Raw genomic sequence first — 18,682 nt, 5'->3', positions numbered from 1 at the left:
AACAAAGACAGTAAATAATTAAATTTAAAGACTAAGATGGTAGTTAAACTTTGTTCGAATTTACTTAAAAAACTATATGCCCTCAGCGCTTACTTTGAGGGCTAAAGAAGTGGTTCGGCCTAAAACCTAAATGAGAGAACTACTGCCATTCCCTTTTAATTTCCAAAGACACTTGAAACTTATACCGTTTAAGTAACAAAAACCTCAATACTTTCCTTGATTGAGAAGAAAATAAGAATATATGATGAATGCCTATTTCTTTCTTTAGTTGTGTAAAAATTATTTAATTGAAATATCAAGGTTGAGAATGCAGTCACACAAACCACATCCTAAGGAACAATATAGACAATATAGATCACGACACAAGACATGGTATAGGAACATCATAAATTACTTCAGACGCATAATTATCCTTTGAGCAAAACTTTTCACGTAAGATTCCATTTGCTTTCAATATTAAAATCTAACCAATCTCAGAACCACTACAGCATCAATCAAGTGCTTTGTATCTTAAAAAACGTTTATCATTAAAGAAAATGTTTAAGATAACCACTTACAACACTCTATTGTTCTTCCTGACCATCAATATAGGGGTTTAAAGTTCCATAGGATTACTTAGAAGCTTTTCCAGTTCGAAATTCTTCCTTTGACCTACCGCAATAGACAGGATCTTTGCCTGAAAAGGTGATAAAATTCCAGCCAAATGCAGATCCTCCAACTACATAGGTCCCTGGAAGACCATCTTCAACCGGCTGCTGCTGAAAGCCAGGAACTGGTGGAGTAAGCTTAATTTCAGATGGTCGAGATTGCTGCTCTTTGGGTGTTTTCTGATCAATGTTCTGACCAGCCTTTGACTGGTCATCTTTCATGCTATCACATAACCTTGACACGATCTTCAGCTCTGCAATTTAAGTCAAAAGGCATATTTCAAGCTACCACATGGAGTATTTTTACACAACCTACACCAAAACTACTAGAAATCATAGACTTGGTGGCATCATCAGGAACCAAGGTTCTGCCTGTATGACAATCACTAACGCGCCCACAGCCATGCAGACAGCAGAATTATGTATGCTCTCAGTGGAGAAACACATAAAATAGACATAAGTCAGAAATATAACAAATATATCATTAGCATTATATTATTTTATCAATCATGTAATACAATTTTTACTAAAGGAGCATAAGTCCTACCTATATGCCAATCATTAAAAAGGTGGTTTTGTTCAGACAAAATAGACACAATCAAAACACAGGTCCTCCAAGACAGACAAAACATTAGTTTCTGTTCAGAAGACATACCAAATACAAACAGACATCAATAGATTATCCAGTTTCATGATCAGAAGTATAATGTGTGTTTTCATTATGTAATGAATATAATTTTGCCTGGATGAACTTACTTTCTTGAATTTCACGGGCTGCCTTGCAATTTTTGTAGTCAGGTGTTCGGATAACCTTCAAGATCAAACATGAAGTTCATACAGTGTTTCCAGTGAAAAAAGGCCACTACTCTACACACCAGATAAAGGGCAAGAAATACATTGGAAATTTACTCAATCGATCTTAACTATTAGGAAAATGACTCAATAGTTCATACGTATCCAAATAAATTTCTAACATAATAACTTACTAAAATGCTAACTAAAAACTCATAACACCACCTTGGATCAAATAAAAGAAACCAGTTACTCAGTACACGGTAGTATAGACCAACCTATAGTCAATACATAATGATATAATTTATGTCATGAGTTAGTTAATGAAGCATCCACATAAAATGTACATGCAAGTATGCAACTATAAGAAATATTCTCACCTTCTTGGTTAGAGCATGACTAAAAACAAAAATTAAAAAGAGGAAACTTCCAAAATTTGCTTAATCAGCGTGTAACCAGAGACTAGCGTTGGCCATTTGGTATTTCAGAGGACTTTCTACATCCATTTTGCAGAGAGTAGTTTGCTCTGTCGAGCTTATGTTCTTAACTTTCACTTTTTTCTTAAGATCACTTTCTTGATTAGGGTTAGTCTTATTAAGCATGCTATTTCTAATTATAAAATGGATAAACCTCTATAAATGGTTCTGTTAGGATATTTATCCTATTTTATCATCATTATAGTGTGTCAAGGGTTACCCTATTTATCATGATTATAGTGTGTCTAGGATTACCCTATTTATCATGATTATATTGTGTCTAGGGTTACCCTATTTATCACGTACTTGTGTATCAATTTATTCTTATAAATAAAAGATTGTGAGAGGGATCAATCAAGCCCTCAAGAATTATTTCTTTTCAATCTTAAGTTGGTATCAGAGCGGGATCGACCCGCTCTGGTTTCTGTCTCGTAATATATATCTGTCCGGCGCCACAGTTCTTCGTCGCCCGCCACTGTCCGCCGCTGCCCGCCGCCGGCCACCGTCAACTGTCGGCCACCGTCGTCCGTCGCCGACCACCGTCGCCGCCGGCCACCGTCGCCGTCGGCCACCGTCGTCCATCGCCGGCCGCCGGCCACCGTCGTCCATCACTGTCACAGTTTCCTTCGTCTAAACCCTTAGGGTTTTCTTGTTCCTCACTAGTACTATTCGTCTTCTTCAGAAATGGCGTCTAGCAGTACTCTTTCCTTCTCTGGAAGTCCATCAATTACCTCCGAGAAGCTAAATGGAAAAAATTATCCATCATGGTCTGCTGCCGTTGAAATGTGGTTCCTTGGCCAAGGGCATTATGACCACCTTGAGCGAGATGGAAGCCATGTGCCTACTGAAAAAGCTGATTAGTGGAAACAAGCAGATTTCCAGTTGTGTGCCCTGTTATGGCAATCAGTGGAACCCAAACTTCTTGTATCTTTGAGGGCTTTCAAAACTTGTCACTCCTTTTGGAAGAAAGCCCAAAGCATTTATGCCAACGATATTCAACGTATCTATGACACTACGAACAAGCTTACATCTCTTAAAATGGCAGACCATGATATGGTGTCCTTCATGGCTGAAGCCCAATCTGCTGTCGAAGAACTTAGGATGTTTTTGGGAGTAGATCCATTAGAGGATATAAAAAAAAAACTAGACAAATTTTACATGGTGTTGATCCTTCGTGCCCTACATCCCGATTTTGATCATCTCATAGATCAACTTCTAACTAGTCATGAGGTCCCCTCTATGGAAACATTGACCACTCGCCTTCTGCGTGTCCCGGTATCTCAAATTCAAGAAGCGCATGAACTAGTGGAACCATCTGTCATGGTTGCCACACGAGGAAGAGGAGGACGTGGCACTAGAGGAGGACGAGGAGGTCGGGGACGTACTCAATGCACATATTGTAAAAGGATGGGTCATACTCAAGAGAATTGCTACTCCTTACATGGTTTCCCTTCCAAAACCGCCAATATTTCGAAGACTGAAACTTCCACTTCGAAAACTGAAACCTCCACTTCTATGTTTTCTGAGGATGAATATCAAGAGTATTTAAGGTTAAAGTCTAACAGCTTGGCACAACCATCTCAATCTCCCAATACATCAACAGCCTAGGTTTCTCAATCTATGGAATGTCAAAATTCATGGGTAATTGACTCAGGTGCTTCTGATCACATTTCTGGTAATACCTCTTTGTTTTCATCTATTTCATTTCGAGAAAAACCTCATTTCATAACCCTTGCAAATGGATCTAAAACTTCTTCCAAAGGAGTCGGTCATGTTTCTTTGTCTCCCTCCCTCAATCTCAACTCAGTCCTTTTTGTCTCTAATTGTCCTTTTAATTTAATTTCCTTAAGCCAGTTGACTAAAATGTTAAGTTGTTCAATAACCTTTGATCATAAATCTTTTGTTATACAGGAGCGTGGTTCGGGGAGACAGATTGGAGAAGGATATGAAGCTGGCGGATTATACCATTTTGGATCTCGTCCAAGGGTGTCGTGTGTTGCTGCTCCTAATCCTAAAGTGCTACATGATCGACTTGGTCATCCTCATTTGTCCAAATTAAAAAAGATGTGTCCTGAACTTAGTGGTCTCCAAACCTTAGAATGTGAGTCATGTCAATTAGGAAAACATGTTAGATCTTCCTTTCCTAAAAGGTCTCAATCAATATGTAATTCTAGTTTTTCCATCATCCATTCTGATATATGGGGACTTAGTCATATCTCCTCCTTTGGTTTTAGATATTTTGTTACCTTTATAGATGAATATTCAAGATGTACTTGGGTTTATCTTATGAAAAATCGTTCTGAATTGTTAGCTATCTTTACATCGTTTTTGAATGAAATCAAGAATCAATTTGGTCAAGTAATCAAAATATTAAGAAGTGATAATGCAAAAGAGTATTTCTCATTCTCCTTTTCTGCCATCTTGAGTTCCCATGGTATCTTACATCAGTCTACTTGTCCTCATACACCACAGCAAAATGGTATAGCAGAACGAAAAAATAGACACTTGGTTGAAACTGCTCGTACCCTTTTGCTTGGTGCCCATATTCCTGTCCATCACTGGGGGATGCCATTTTAACTGCATGTTATCTTATTAATAGGATGCCCTCCTCCTCTCTTGATAATAAAGTCCCTTTCTCCATTTTGTTTCTTAATGATCCTCTCTTTCATACATCTCCTCGAGTGTTTGGTTGTGTATGTTTTGTTCATGACATGTCTCCAGGTCTAGACAAACTCTCCGCTCGCGCTCTCAAATGTGTCTTCTTAGGCTATTCTCAACTTCAAAAAGGATATCGGTGTTACTCTCCTGAAACTAAGAAGTATTACATGTCTGCCAATGTCACATTCTTTGAACAGACTCCTTACTTCTCTCCATCTATTCAGGATGTTTCTATTCCAATGGCTGAGTCAAATAGCTCCACTGTCTCTGTCATTCCAAGTCTTGATCACAATCCTTCTACACCTGTTTCTCCACATACTGAGATCATCCCACACAGGGCCCCAATGGATAGTCCACCTCCCCAAGACAATGGTGAATCTCCTACTTCAGATTCTTCTCCCTCGTCACCTCCTCCCACGCCTCCTGGTGCAAATGATTCAGCATGGCCTATTGCCCTCAGAAAAGGTACTCGTTCCACTCGGAACCCTCATCCCATTTATAATTTTCTAAGTTATCATCGATTGTCGCCCTCCTATTTTTCTCTTTTATCCTCAGTGTCCTCTGTTGTTATACCCAAGAATGTGAAAGAAGCACTTGATCATCCTGGATGGCGACAAGCTATGATTGCAGAAATGCAGGCTCTTGACCACAGTAATACTTGGGAGCTGGTGCCCCTTCCCCCAGGAAAAAAGGCGGTTGGTTGTCGATGGGTGTATGCAGTTAAAGTTGGCCCTGATGGTGAAATTGATCGGCTCAAAGCTCGGCTTGTTGCAAAAGGTTACACTCAGGTTTATGGTCTTGATTATTGTGACACTTTCTCTCCTGTAGCCAAGATGACTACTATTCGTCTCTTTTTTGCCATGGCAGCCATTCGTTACTGGCCACTTCATCAATTGGATATGAAGAATGCCTTCCTACATGGTGATCTTGAGGAAGAAGTTTATATGGAGCAACCTCCTGGTTTGTTGCTCAAGGGGAGTTTGGTATGGTATGCAAATTGCATCGATCTCTATATGGCCTCAAGCAATCCCCACGTGCTTGGTTTGGAAAGTTTAGCTCCATTGTTCAAAAATTTGGGCTAAAACGCAGTGAAGCAGACCATTCAGTTTTTTATTGTCATTCTTCTCTCGGGAAATGTGTTTACTTAATAGTATATGTTGATGATATTGTCATTACAGGAAATGATGCTGTTGGAATATCTCAATTAAAAGAGTACTTGTGTAGACATTTTCAAACCAAGGATCTTGGAAGTCTCTAATACTTTTTAGGCATTGAAGTAGCACAATCAAAAGATGGAGTTGTAATCTCCCAAAGGAAGTATGCTCTTGATATATTACAAGAAACAGGCATGATTGATTGTAGACCGGTAGACACTCCCATGGACCCAAACCAGAAATTAAGGACAGAAGAAGGTGAATTATTCTCCGATCCAGAGAGGTATAGGAGGCTGGTTGGCAAACTGATTTATCTCACTATTACAAGGCCTGATCTATCTTTGCAATTGGAGTGGTTAGTCAGTTCATGCAGGCTCCATGTGTTGACCATTGGAATGCTCTCATTCGCATTCTAAGGTATGTAAAGAAGGCTCCCGGACAAGGATTGTTATATGAAGATAAAGGAAGCATTCATGTCTCTGGGTATTGTGATGCAGATTGGGCAGGTTCACTTATTGATAGACGGTCTACAAGGATATTGTGTTTTTCTGGGAGGAAACATTATTTCATGGAAAAGTAAGAAACAGAATCTAGTAGCTCGATCAACCGCGGAAGCCGAGGGCAATGGCATCATTAACATGTGAACTTATATGGGTGAAACAATTCCTTCAAGAGGTTAAATTTTGTGACATCCATACTATGAAGATGTATTGCGACAATCAAGCTGCTCTCCACATTGCATCAAATCCAGTGTTTCACGAGAGGACTAAAACATATAGAAATTGATTGTCATTTTGTTCGTGAAAAGTTGTTAACCAAAGAAATATGTACTGAGTTTATTGGGTCAAACGATCAACTCGCAGATGTATTGACCAAGTCATTAAGGGGTCCTCAAATTGAGTTTATTTGTTCCAAGCTTGGTACATACAATTTGTATGCTCCAGCTTGAGGGGGAGTGTTAGGATATTTATCCTATTTTATCATCATTATAGTGTGTCAAGGGTTACCCTATTTATCATGATTATATTGTGTCTAGGATTACCCTATTTATCATGATTATATTGTGTCTAGGGTTACCCTATTTATCATGTACTTGTGTATCAATTTATTCTTATAAATAGAAGATTGTGAGAGGGATCATTCAAGCCCTCAAGAATTATTTCTTTTCAATCTTAAGTGGTTCTATACTTCAGAAATCATCTATTAGCAGGTCTTTCTTCATTACAAATACCAATTGAAAATCTAGATTAAGCAAATTAAGGGTGTGCGGGTATATAAATCAAGCTACTTGAAATTTGTTTGATTTTTCAGGTCTTTATTATTGGACTTGAGACTTTACATAAACATAATTACAAATCATGTCCTTTTTTTGCATAGTAAACTCTCTTTGAAGGAAACAAATTTACAATTAAACACAAGACACCTATAAGAAAAAAATGAAGGAAGGGACCTTATTATGTATTTGCAAATCTCTCCTCAACACTTCTCTAGATTGATACGGTTGAAATAATTAGTAGATCTATGAAATCATTACGTCTAAGGATAGTGCTTTTGATGTTTAATCTCCCTATTGTATCAACCTTCAAATATATAAAAAGAGAACCATGGGAAGGGTTCTTCAACCCCTCTATAAATATATTTCTCTGTTTTAATCCCAAGTTGGTATCATAGCGGGTCGATCCCGCTCCGGTTTCTGTCTCGTCTTATCCACCGACACTAGTCATCGTTGTTCGCAACTGTCCACTGCCGTTTGAGACTGTCCAACACTATCAACCACTGTTCTCTGCCTTTTTGTCGTCATTTGTCACTGTCTACCGCCTTCTACCATCTCATTTTCATCTAGCAACCATCGAATCTGGATCACCTCTCCAAGCGATGACCAACCCTGCTGGTGTTGAGGGCCAATTCTCTGCCACATGCATCATCTCTTCTACTACAACCAGGCACGTGTTGTCCACGCGTTGTCGTCCACTCATTGGAACGTCATCGCGCCACCTCCATAGTTGTCACTAGACCCATCTCTTTTGACCCTCAAAACTTCATTTCAATGAAGTCCAGGAGCCACCCTTGTGGAAATCACCTAAGGTTTTCATTTTCCCTTACTGTTTTTGCATCCCCTCACTGTTTTTTGTTCCCTTGATCGCATATAATGACTAGAAGTGTTATTTCATTCTCTAGAAGCCCCTCAATTACTTCCGAGAAGCTAAATGGTAAAAATTATCTATCTTTTGAAATGTGGTTTCTTGGCCAAGGACATCATGACTGTAAAAGGATGGATCACACCTGAGAAAATTGCTACTCCTTGCATGGTTTTCCTTTCAAAACAGCTAATATCTTTGAGGCTAAAACTACCAACTCCAAGTTCACTGAGGATGAATATAAAGAGTATCTACGGTTAAAGTCCAATAACATACTTGTAGGGTCTCTTACTAATTGGGCCAACTCCTGGGACTAGAGGAATCTGATGGTCATGACCCAGTCTGCTAGGAGGTAACTCACTAGGTTCTTGAAATAGGTCAACAAACTCATCCAACAATTTGGCAACAGCAAGAGGGACTTCAGCAACAACAGCCTGAGTAGTAAGAGAATTTAGAAGACCACCTTGGCCATCACAAACTAGTAAACATGACAAATGAATACCAGTTGCCATAGCTTTCCCCAATTGTTGTTTCTTAACTGTTTTCAACCCCAAAGAGGTTCCTCTCAATACATTTCTCCTTCTCTGGACATAAAACTCCATATACAACTTGTTAAAATTCCATACAATATCACCCAACGACACTAGCACCCCAATGGAATGAGCCACATATCATAAGTGAATTGGTTTGATGGATTGTCCATTGAAATCCTCTAACTACTGTAGAAACATTTAACTTTGTGTCATCCACAACAACCACACTCAGAGAATCAAAAGCATCTATCCTGCAGTCCAACCTTTTAGCTACCTCAATGTCCAAAAATTAGTGGGTACTGCCACCGTCAATCAGAACTTGGAGAGGCTTCTTTTGGTGTTAAAAGGTCACACGCATGGTTTGGAAATTGGCAATTCCGGTGAGAGCATGTACAGAAATTTGAGGATATGTAGAATTGGGTCCCATGGAGTTTTCAAGCAGTACTTCTTTCTCTTTATTATCTTGTAACTCATCTACTTCCATCACATGCAACTGCAGCTTTTTATGGCTTAATCCATGCTCGGGAGTAAAGGGTTCATCACGGAAATAACATAACCCTTTTTCCCTTCTCTCACTCGTATAAGCAGGGGTTAAAGTTTTAGAGGTATGTTGTTTTGATTTGAAGTAGAAATACCCCCACTTCCCGCCTTGAGGACAAGTCTGAAGCTAAGGAGGGGATTTGTTACGGGATATTTTGTAAACAAGCAATAAGAGAGTATCTCAATTGTAATTAGTCAATGGATAGTCTGTCTGTGTAATTCTTGGATCCCATCCTAGAATTACCCTAACAGAAACCCTACTAACTACATATTAAAAAGCAATAGCGAAACTCGGTATGAATAATACCCCAAGCACAAAAGAGTACCGAATCAACAAGAGGAGTAAACTTGAGATTTTCACACCAATTAGCCACAGATTTGAAAATTGAAAAGTGGGAGAGAGTTAAAACACTGGCCAACAAGTTTTATGAACAACTATTACATTAAATATTCCAATGGTTGCTGTATGAAAGAAAAAAAAACAGAGATTTGGAATATTGAACCTCGAGAAACTGAGGACGAAGGTCTCGAATAACGGCACGAATCTTTAAGTAGGTGGAGTGAGCATTGGAGTCGAGCGGCCTCTTCTTCGTCGCCGGGGGAAAAGGAGGAGCCACCGCTGCTTTCACTTCTTCCATTGAAACAGAGCTTTTTCTGTGGCTTGGTGTCTCTTCTCTTCTGGAGTTCTAAAAGGTGACCACAAGGGTTTCACCGTTGGATTTTACAGATAGAAAAAGAAAATCCTTGAATTTGAGATTATATTTTTATAGGTAATCTATATATCAATATTTAAGAAAAACTACCATTAGGTAAAATAAAATATTCACCCTCCTTCTTTCTTATTCTGACACTTGTTCAAAACTCAAGGTTTTTGGTCATTCCAATTTTTCATTTTTGAATTGTCCATTCTGTCCTTAGCTTTTTACACCCATATCACATAACCCAACCCATTAATCTTTTTGTCTTTTGAACTTTCCCTGTTGCTTTCCGGTTCTGCACAGCTTGAATGGATTTTTGTTCTACGATTTTCTTAATCAAACACAAAGACAACGTTTAAAGTTAGTAAAAGGGTATTTTTTTTTTGTTGTAGAGGTCTGTTTGGTTTATTTTTGTTATGGTTGCAGTTCTTATTGTTGTTGGTTTGTATGGGTTGTGAATTTATATCTGTGTAGAACTTTTACATTTTGCTTGTGATTCTTTTTCTTTAGCTTTTTGGTGTAGCACTTCGTTGAAAAAGGTCCTATACGATCGGTACCTTTTTCCGAAAAGGTAAGTTTAGTGTTTGTGGTTTTGTTTCATTTCTCTATGTGCTAATGCTTTTCTGCAGGTGTCGTTTATGGTTACATTGGTGTTCTTTTGAAGTTTAAGGTAAGTTTTTTGTGTTTTTTTTCAAAGAAAAATTGGTTTTTGATTCATTTGGTATTCCTGTTGGATTCTCGTAGCAAGTGAACGCCTCTCTTCTTGTGTTGTCAACCCCAGATGCACTGAAGTCACCATATATTGCGACTATGGGGGTTTATGTATTCAAGACTGACGTTTTACTCAATCTTCTCAACTGTAGGCATCCACCTCCAATAACTTCAGATCTAAAACCATCCCTGCAGCTGTGAGAAAATTCGATTAATATATCTTCTTTCAAATGTTTTTGGACAATAGAGTTCTAATTGCAGCTATGGCAGAAGTAAACGAGTTATATGTATGTTATTTTTGCAGTAGAATTTTTTCATAGATTATTAGGAAGACATTGGAAAAATAAAATCCTCGTATGACGCTAACTTGGCTCTTACTGAAGAGGTAGGTTCAAGATATTTATGGCTGTCATTTTTCTAATTTAATAGTCTCATCCTGGAATGTTGCAAATTGTCATCATAGAATGTCATTTCTGTGTTGATTATAACTAACACCCATATGCTCTGTCGTTCTCTTGCAGAGTCACAAGTTCGAGTTTTATGACCCCAAATTTACACATCTCCAGGATCCTACCACCAACTAAGATTGACAAATGTCGGGTATGACGTTGATAAAATTCTATATTAGTAGCATCATGAAATAATTTGGAGAAAAAGATTTACATCATGAAATGTTTGCTCATTCTGTTTGTGTTGCTTTGGTAGATTATGGATGTTATTATTTCTCGTGGATGTTTCCTGCGAGAATAGATAGTCCAAGCAATATGGAGGAGTTGCAAAACGTAGCAGCTAAATTGTCAACAGAAAAGTGGTTAGATTTGGCATGTAAGTCAGGGTCGAAGCCTGTTAGCATTAGCATTGGTTACTATGTTTTGTTGTTGAAGATAATTGTTTCAATGACTATGATTCTCTAACAGTTATCAATATATATGTAAGAAAAACTACCATTAGGTAAAATACAATAGTGACCCTACTTATTATTCTCACACGTGCCCAAAATTCATGTTTTTTGGGCATTCCAATTCTTCATTGGCGAATTGCTCATTCTGATATCATTTTGTTGCGGTTAAGAAATTTGGGTTGAAAGCAACCATCCATGTGAATATTTCATTTTGTAAAGTGGATAAACTGAGAAAGGTAGATGTTTCTTCATTCTAATAGTTTTCAATTTTTCCAGGTGATGGGTCTGCAAGTTTTTGCTATGTCGTGTATTACTTTGAAACCTTTGGTTCCAAGTTTTTATGAGGGTTCACAAATTTGCTGATTTCGTTGTTTTACTCGGTTGCTTCAGGGTATATTGTTTACTTTGCTGTGTTAGTTCTTTTTTCGGTAGGTACAACATATACTTTTAAAAAAGAAGGAATAAGCACTTTCATTTCTCATTCACATTGATGTTTTTGTGGACACTCTTCCTTTTGCTTATGATTATTAGTCTAGAAGAGCCCTTTTATAAGTGATGGGAAGGGGTCTCTTAGCAAAAGTACAGAGCTAAATGATGCAAAAGCAATAACACAAATTAAGGTTCTAGAAGCTAGGTAAAAAAGGATCTCTTGAAATGGAGAGAAACCTAGCCTCCAAGCCTTCCAAAGCGGCGCCTTTGACCTTCTAGAGGCAAGGCCCAATGCTCTCCAAGACTCCAAAGGTGCTTGGCTCCAAGCCCAAGCTTCTCCTCCACTCCCATTAGTGCTATCCTTTTTCAAATTGGATCTAACTTATTCTTACAAAACAAATAATTAAACAAGAAAATCAACCCGTTAACTCAAATCAAGTTAACAAGATCAACTCAACTTAATCAAATCAATAAAATCAACTTAATTTAAGTCGACAACAAGAAAAGTCAACACAAAATTAAACCAAAAGAAGATAAACAAAACTCTTCTTTTAAATATGTTTATTTTTCTTAAGAATGTGCCTCCATGGTAGGGGTTTGGAGCTCGTCATTTACTGTCACAACAAAACATGATTATGTCAATTGAGACTTCAAAATGTTTGAGTAATTCTAGCTGTCAAACCATTTCACTGGCTACTAAGGATTAGGCAAGATATTCTAATTATGCTAAAGACTTGGGCACAATACCTTTTTACAACTTTTAATTGCCCCAGTCTATCATCCTAATTGAAAAGATGCAATTTTGTGTTAGATGGAAATAAGAGACATTTACTTATAGTGAACTTTAAGAACTATATCAGGTGATCGATGCAGTTAAATGTATGGTTAATGAATTCTCTATGTACTGACTTAGTTTGTGTGCAAAGGTTTTGGTCTTGAAATAGTGAAGTCCATGAGTCTTCGAATTAGTTTTTATATACAGAGGAATCCTGAGTAGGTCATCACGATTAAGTCTAAGTTGTAAACTATGATTCATGAGTAATGTGATTGGATTGCTACTAAGATACCAGTGTCATCAAGCAAAGTCAGAGCATATTTTCTTTTATACTCAAGGAAACACTCTTGTATTTGACAATTTCTAAGCCTAAGAAGCATTGGAGAGAACCAGAACCTTTATTTTGAACAAAGAACTTGATGTACTTTGTTAGCTTAAAAAGAATTAGGGTATGCTAGGATTATGTCACACACCGTTAGCCAACAAAATCAACAATGAAGAAATTGATCTACAAGTGAATAGAGAGTAAAATCATGTTGTAATAATGTTGAGGAGAACTTGCAGAACCATCATCAAGAGGTCTGTCATATATAGACTTTAGTTAACTAATCCTTTTGTTGTTGGTTTGTAACTTTGGAGAATATTCATATATACTTCTACAAATATAACTCATTATTTAAGAATGTATTCTTGATATATTGTGGTGGATTTGTATGATTTGTGTCTCTAAAAAACTTTCTTATAACCACCAAAAGTGAAGGGAAGTACATGAGAAGTAAATTTCTTTATGAAAGAGAGAAAGTTGATGTATAAATCAAACAAGAATTGGTATTTTGAAAGAAAAAAACAAGATTTGTATTAACGGTAAAGGAAACACAACTAATGAATATATAATATCTGTTTTAATTAGTTATTAAAAGAATAATATAACTAATTAGGTGAGATTTTCTCAGTGATATATCTATAATATTAAAGAAAAAAAAGTCAAGGAATGAGTTGTATAATTACCCACCGGAATCAGTGATCCAATTATCTTTAAAATAAAATTAGCAGCAGAAAACTATACAATTAGAAAGAAAAAAACAAGGTCATAATATAAACATAATCATAAGGTTTATGGTGTAAACATAAACATATTCATACTATTAGAAATAGTCTATTAAACATTAAAAATTTCATTTCTAATAGCATGAGCTAAAGAAGTAGAAGTAAAATTATTTATTAGTTAAAATAGAATTAGATATGATATAATAATAATATACTAATAAATAGAACAAATTTGAACAATAAGAAACTCATTTGCATGACCTGTCTTTGTTTGAAACTTTAGAAAGAAAGCATTCCAGGAAAATCTAACCTTATTTTTATTGTTTTTTTTAGAAGTTTCAACAGTGCCCTTTGTAAACAAAGAAATTAATCACATTCTTGGTTGAATTAACTTTCTCATCAGAAAACATGAGCAAGCATTACGAAAGTCCATTCAAACATCACTTCCACTCTGTGGTCAGTTTTAGTTTGTGGGTACTTCTATTTTATATATTACAAAATTAATTTTTTCAAATTTAAACTAGATGGAGGTTGGTAAGGGTAATTTTGTAATAAATTTAGCTAATTCGGTGATCTAAAATCATAAAAATAATAGTCAATAACTTGTAATGATAATGTTGTAATAAATTTAGCTGATTATGTGATCCAGAATCATAGAAATAATAGTCAATAATTAGCCTAACAACGCCGCCACCGTAAATGAAGACTTTATGGATCATCAAATTATTGAAGTTATGTGCACGACGTGTTTGACTAAACCACTTGTGACTCCATCGAATTAATGAAGCTATCTTTAGCATGAAAATTAGATACAATGAAAGGTAAAACATTTAATGGCCACAAAGTAGAAGTAAATTAAGATTTAGAATTAAATTTGCCCGAAGAATTAAAATACACTTAAAATTGCATAGCAAATAACAAAATTAACACATAAAAAGTGAATTATAGTTGAAAATAAATTATTTTTATAGTTAATGAATGAACATATTTTTTTTTAATTCTATACAAAGAAAGTAGATATTGTAGTAAAGTTGAAAAATATTTGAAGACAAGAAAAGAAAAACAGGGACTCATTTATTTACACAAGCACTCGGTGGTTATAAATAGACCGATTCTTTGGTGGTAAAAGAAGAGGCACTATTGGTTAGAATTTGTAGTGAGAGAAAGATGGATTTAAAGACGAAAGGGTTGCTGAAAGTAGCTTTTTTTATTTTGCTCCTAGGGTTCGCCGGGACAACAGTTGATGCTCGCTTCGATCCGAGTTCCTTAATCACTCAGTTTCTCTCCAAAGAAGATGTAAACCTGTACGTGAAATCTACAGAGAAAGCGTGTTGTGACACCTGCCTATGCACAAAATCAATTCCTCCACAGTGTCGTTGCAATGATGTTGGAGAAACTTGTCACTCTGCATGTAAAAGTTGTGTTTGCACCAAATCGATTCCTCCACAGTGTCGTTGCCAGGACATAACCGATTTCTGCTATAAACCATGTCACTCAGATGAACCCAAGCTATCTGGTAATGGTCAAACATAACTCAGTATGGCTTCTCCACCTCAAACCGGTCATAGAGTTCACCTACTTTTCCCTTTCTGTATGCATGCATCAACATATAAGTAATAATTATATATATCTAAATAAAAAAATACTTGACTAAGTATTTGTTTGAATTGCTGGTCATGGTGCTTATTTTAGTTGTGTCAATTTTCTGCTTTCTATATATTTCTATATATATCTATCTATCTATCTATATATATATATATATATATATATATATATATATATATATATATGTGGTGGGACTTTTAAAGGACTTAGTCTATGTTGTGATACTCTTTAGCAAATCCTATGTGATATTATTAGGACAAATTTAATATACTGTTTTTAAACAGCTGCAAGATTTAGAATTAGTTTGCTCTATACTGATATTTGAAAATGTTAAACTTGACATTTTAGTTCTTGAAAATAACAAAATTATAAACATTCTAAACAATCGTGATTCATCTTTGTTCAAACTCAAAATATCGTCTAATTTTAAAGTATAAGATGGATATATTTTTAATAAATAAAGACAATAAATAATTAAATTTAAAGACTAAGAGGACAGCTAAACTTTGTTTGAATTTATTTAAACATATGACCTCTTTTATTTTGAGGACTAAAGAAGTGGGTTGGCCTAAACCTAAATGAGAGAACTAATACAATTTCCTTTTAATTTTCAAAGACACTTGCAACTTATACAGGTTAATTAACAAAAACCTCAATATTTTTACGAGAAGAAAATAAGAATATATGTTGAATGGCTATTTCGTTATTTAGCTGTGTAAAAATCACTATTTAATTGAAATATCAGGCAGTCAAACAAACCACAGATCCGAAGAAACAATATAGATAATATAGATCACGAAACAAGACATGGTATAGGAATATCATAAATTACTTCAAATGCATGAGTTTCCTTATTGAATAAAAGTTTCCACATAAGATACATTTGCTTTCAATATTAAAATCTAACCCATCTCAGAACCATAAAGTGTCTTGTATCTTAAAAGGAGTTTATTATTAAAGAAATGTTTAAGAACTCATACATTATTAAGAGGGGTTTAAAGCTTCGTAGGATTACTTAGAAACTTTTCCAGCACGATATTCAGCCTTTGACCTACCATAATAGACAGGTGGTTTTCCCAAAAAGGTGATAAAATTCCAGCCAAATACAGATGCTCCAACTATGTATGTCTCTGGAAGTCCATCTCTAAACAGCTTCTGAGAGCCAGAAACTGATGGTGGATCAAGCTTAATTCCAGATCGTCGTAGCTTCTTCCCTTTCGGTGAAAAACCCTCCGCTTGCAAGCTTTCATATAAATTAGTTAGCATCTTCAACTCTGCAATTGAAGTCAAAAGTCATGTTTCAACCTAGCACATGGAGTATTTTTACACGGTGACATCATCAGAAACACTAACACACCACCCACACCCATGCAGACAGCAGAATTATTTATGCTCAGTGGAGAAACCCGTATAAATAAAATAGAAATAAGTCAGAAATAAAACAAATATATCATTAGCATTTGACTAAAGGAGCATAGGTCCTACCTATATGCCAATCATAAAACACATGAATCTCCTACATATATAAATATATAAATATATATATATATATATATATATATATATATATATATATATATATATATATATGTGTGTGTGTGTATATGTGTATATATGTATGTGTATATATATATGATTTGATTATGTAATCAATCATGAAATGAATATAACTTTGTCAGGATGAGCTTACTTTCTTCAACATCACGGGATGACTCGCACTTTTTGATGTCAGGATATTTGAGAACCTTCAAGATCAAACAGCAATGTCAGGAACTTCATCCAGTGTTTCAAGTGAAAAAAAGGCAACTACTCTACACACCAGATAAAGGGAAAGAAATACATTGGAAATTTACTCAAATGATCTTAACTATTAGGAAAATTATTCAATAGTCCATGCGTATATCCAAATCAGGTTCAAAGATAATAACTTACTAAAATACTAACTGAAGAACTCATAATACCACCTTGCATCAAATAAAAGAAACTGGTTACTCAGTACATGGTAGTATAGATCAACCTATATAGTCAATACATAATGATATAATTCATGTCATGAGTTAGTTAATGTAGCATCTACTCAAGATGTACATTCAAGTATGCAATGATAAGAAATAATCTCACCTTCTTGGTTCCGACATGACCAAAAACAAAAAATAAAAGAGGAAAGTTCCAAATTTTTTCCATAGTAAACTCTCTTCTTTGAAGGAAAGAATCTTACAATTAAACACAAAAAATGAGGGAAGGGACCTTATTATGTATTTGCAAATCTCCCCTCAACTCTTCTCTAGATTGATACTATATTAACCCAAACAAAGATGCACATGCAAAAACTATATAAGACAATTTTAACTAATTAATCTTAACTTATTCAAAACATCGAAGAAGATCCCCAAATATTAAAAAAAAGAAGATCACCAAATATTAAAAAGAAAAAAAAAAGAAGATCGCCAAATATTAAAAAAAAAAAAGATCGCCAATATTAAAAAAAAAAAGATCGCCAAATATTAAAAAAAAAACATCTCCAAATATTAAAAAAAAAAATCTCAGAATATTAAAAAAAATATATACATCGTGAGTGTAAGGTGGAAGAACAGGTAAGAGGAGTAATGAAAAGATCTTGGATCACAGCCATATTTCAATAGCTTTACTATTTGACACTTCAAAACGAACACTTTTGACATTAAAAGAGCTTAGAAACGCAAGTTACTTTGAACTACATGATACTGAAAACGATCTAGTTGCTAGTTCAGAACTTTAGAACTGCATGCAACTATTTTCAATCGGAACATCTCTAACTAATTAATCTGTTCTACTAAAGAAATGATATCCTATAACTTGGATCTGGTGATGATTACATATTTACCATAGTTCCAGTTCCTTAAGAGTGACATGCAAAACTTCATTCTTTTCTTCAGATTTTCACACCAAGATTTGAAGATATAGAAGAGGGAGAGAGTTAAAACACCAGCCAACAAGTTTCATGAACAAATACTACATTAAACATTCCAATGGTTGCTGTATCAAAAAAAAAAAAAAAGAGCAGAGATCTGGAATATTGAACCTCTATAACGTGATGACTAATCTCTTTAACAAGAGCACGAATTTTCACGTAAGTGGGGTGAGGATTGGTTTTGAATGACCTCTTCTTCGTCGGCTGTGACCTCTTCTTCGTCGGCGAGGGCGAAGGAGGAGCCACCGCTGCTTTCATTTTTTCCATTGAGACAGTTTTTTTCTGCGGCTGAATGTCTCTTCCCTTGTCTGGTTTTTAAGAAGTGACCACAAAAGACTTCACTGTTGGATTTTATAGACAAAAAAATAAACATCCTTGGTTTTGAGATTGTCTTTTTAGGTTAATTAAATTTGAAGGTGAGAGAGAAGTCACCTCGGGAAGATAAAAATAATAATTTAAATATTTAATGAAACAATTATTTTAAAACTTAAAACGTAATTAAGTTTTAATTACATATCTTACCCCTCCATTTTCATTGTCTAGCAATTTTTATTATTTCAATTTTATTATCATGTTATACAATTTTCCCATATTTTACTATTCTTTAAATTTGTAGTGGCATCCTGAC

General features: G+C 35.5%; 3 protein-coding genes, 1 long non-coding RNA gene and 1 pseudogene across 5 annotated transcripts; 2 read left to right on the top strand and 3 right to left on the bottom strand.

The window, feature by feature from the left end:
• Positions 1-413: 413 nt before the first annotated feature.
• Positions 414-9,688, bottom strand: LOC124826498 (uncharacterized). Its single transcript, XM_088111959.1, has 3 exons — positions 9,442-9,688; positions 1,404-1,458; positions 414-901 (listed from the first exon to the last, which is right to left on the bottom strand). The coding sequence occupies exons 1-3, from the start codon at positions 9,574-9,576 to the stop codon at positions 612-614; spliced, it is 480 nt and encodes a 159-aa protein (XP_087968085.1). The 5' UTR covers positions 9,577-9,688; the 3' UTR covers positions 414-611.
• On the bottom strand, positions 8,123-9,065 carry LOC148199128 (uncharacterized; annotated as a pseudogene).
• A 140-nt stretch (positions 9,689-9,828) lies between the features above and the next one.
• On the top strand, positions 9,829-11,733 carry LOC124831199 (uncharacterized). 2 transcript variants are annotated; one of them, XR_015785679.1, is made up of 6 exons: positions 9,829-10,306; positions 10,418-10,544; positions 10,652-10,732; positions 10,869-10,947; positions 11,053-11,172; positions 11,525-11,733. It is a non-coding gene; the product is annotated as an uncharacterized LOC124831199 (long non-coding RNA). The 2 variants fall into 2 exon arrangements; XR_007028243.2 differs by lacking the exon at positions 11,525-11,733 and having other exon boundaries at positions 11,053-11,437.
• Positions 11,734-14,620: 2,887 nt separating this feature from the next.
• On the top strand, positions 14,621-15,166 carry LOC148199127 (seed trypsin/chymotrypsin inhibitor TI5-72-like). Its single transcript, XM_088113829.1, has one exon. It carries the CDS (start codon positions 14,667-14,669, stop codon positions 15,030-15,032), a length of 366 nt encoding a protein of 121 aa, XP_087969955.1. The 5' UTR covers positions 14,621-14,666; the 3' UTR covers positions 15,033-15,166.
• A 731-nt stretch (positions 15,167-15,897) lies between these two features.
• On the bottom strand, positions 15,898-18,386 carry LOC124831200 (uncharacterized). Its single transcript, XM_047305113.2, has 3 exons — positions 18,166-18,386; positions 16,795-16,849; positions 15,898-16,378 (listed from the first exon to the last, which is right to left on the bottom strand). The coding sequence occupies exons 1-3, from the start codon at positions 18,319-18,321 to the stop codon at positions 16,116-16,118; spliced, it is 474 nt and encodes a 157-aa protein (XP_047161069.1). The 5' UTR covers positions 18,322-18,386; the 3' UTR covers positions 15,898-16,115.
• Between the last annotated feature and the right edge of the window lie 296 nt (positions 18,387-18,682).

Source organism: Vigna umbellata, chromosome 4 (assembly GCF_029865625.1).
Source record: "Vigna umbellata cultivar VRB3 chromosome 4, Vumbellata_1.0, whole genome shotgun sequence".
Lineage (NCBI taxonomy): Eukaryota > Viridiplantae > Streptophyta > Magnoliopsida > Fabales > Fabaceae > Vigna > Vigna umbellata.
This window is presented reverse-complemented; position numbering and strand designations above follow the sequence as displayed.

Bases quoted from the DNA above. Each gene is read 5' to 3' on its own strand.
- LOC124831200 (XM_047305113.2), bottom strand. From the start codon at position 18,321: ATGGAAAAAATGAAAGCAGCGGTGGCTCCTCCTTCGCCCTCGCCGACG. The intron at 16,850-18,165 runs GTTCAATATTCC...TTGATCTTGAAG, and splicing joins TTAGTCATCACGTTATAGAG to GTTCTCAAATATCCTGACAT. The intron at 16,379-16,794 runs GTAAGCTCATCC...CTTCAATTGCAG, and splicing joins ATCCCGTGATGTTGAAGAAA to AGTTGAAGATGCTAACTAAT.
- LOC124826498 (XM_088111959.1), bottom strand. From the start codon at position 9,576: ATGGAAGAAGTGAAAGCAGCGGTGGCTCCTCCTTTTCCCCCGGCGACG. The intron at 1,459-9,441 runs GTTCAATATTCC...TTGATCTTGAAG, and splicing joins TTCGTCCTCAGTTTCTCGAG to GTTATCCGAACACCTGACTA. The intron at 902-1,403 runs GTAAGTTCATCC...CTTAAATTGCAG, and splicing joins AGCCCGTGAAATTCAAGAAA to AGCTGAAGATCGTGTCAAGG.
- LOC148199127 (XM_088113829.1), top strand. From the start codon at position 14,667: ATGGATTTAAAGACGAAAGGGTTGCTGAAAGTAGCTTTTTTTATTTTG.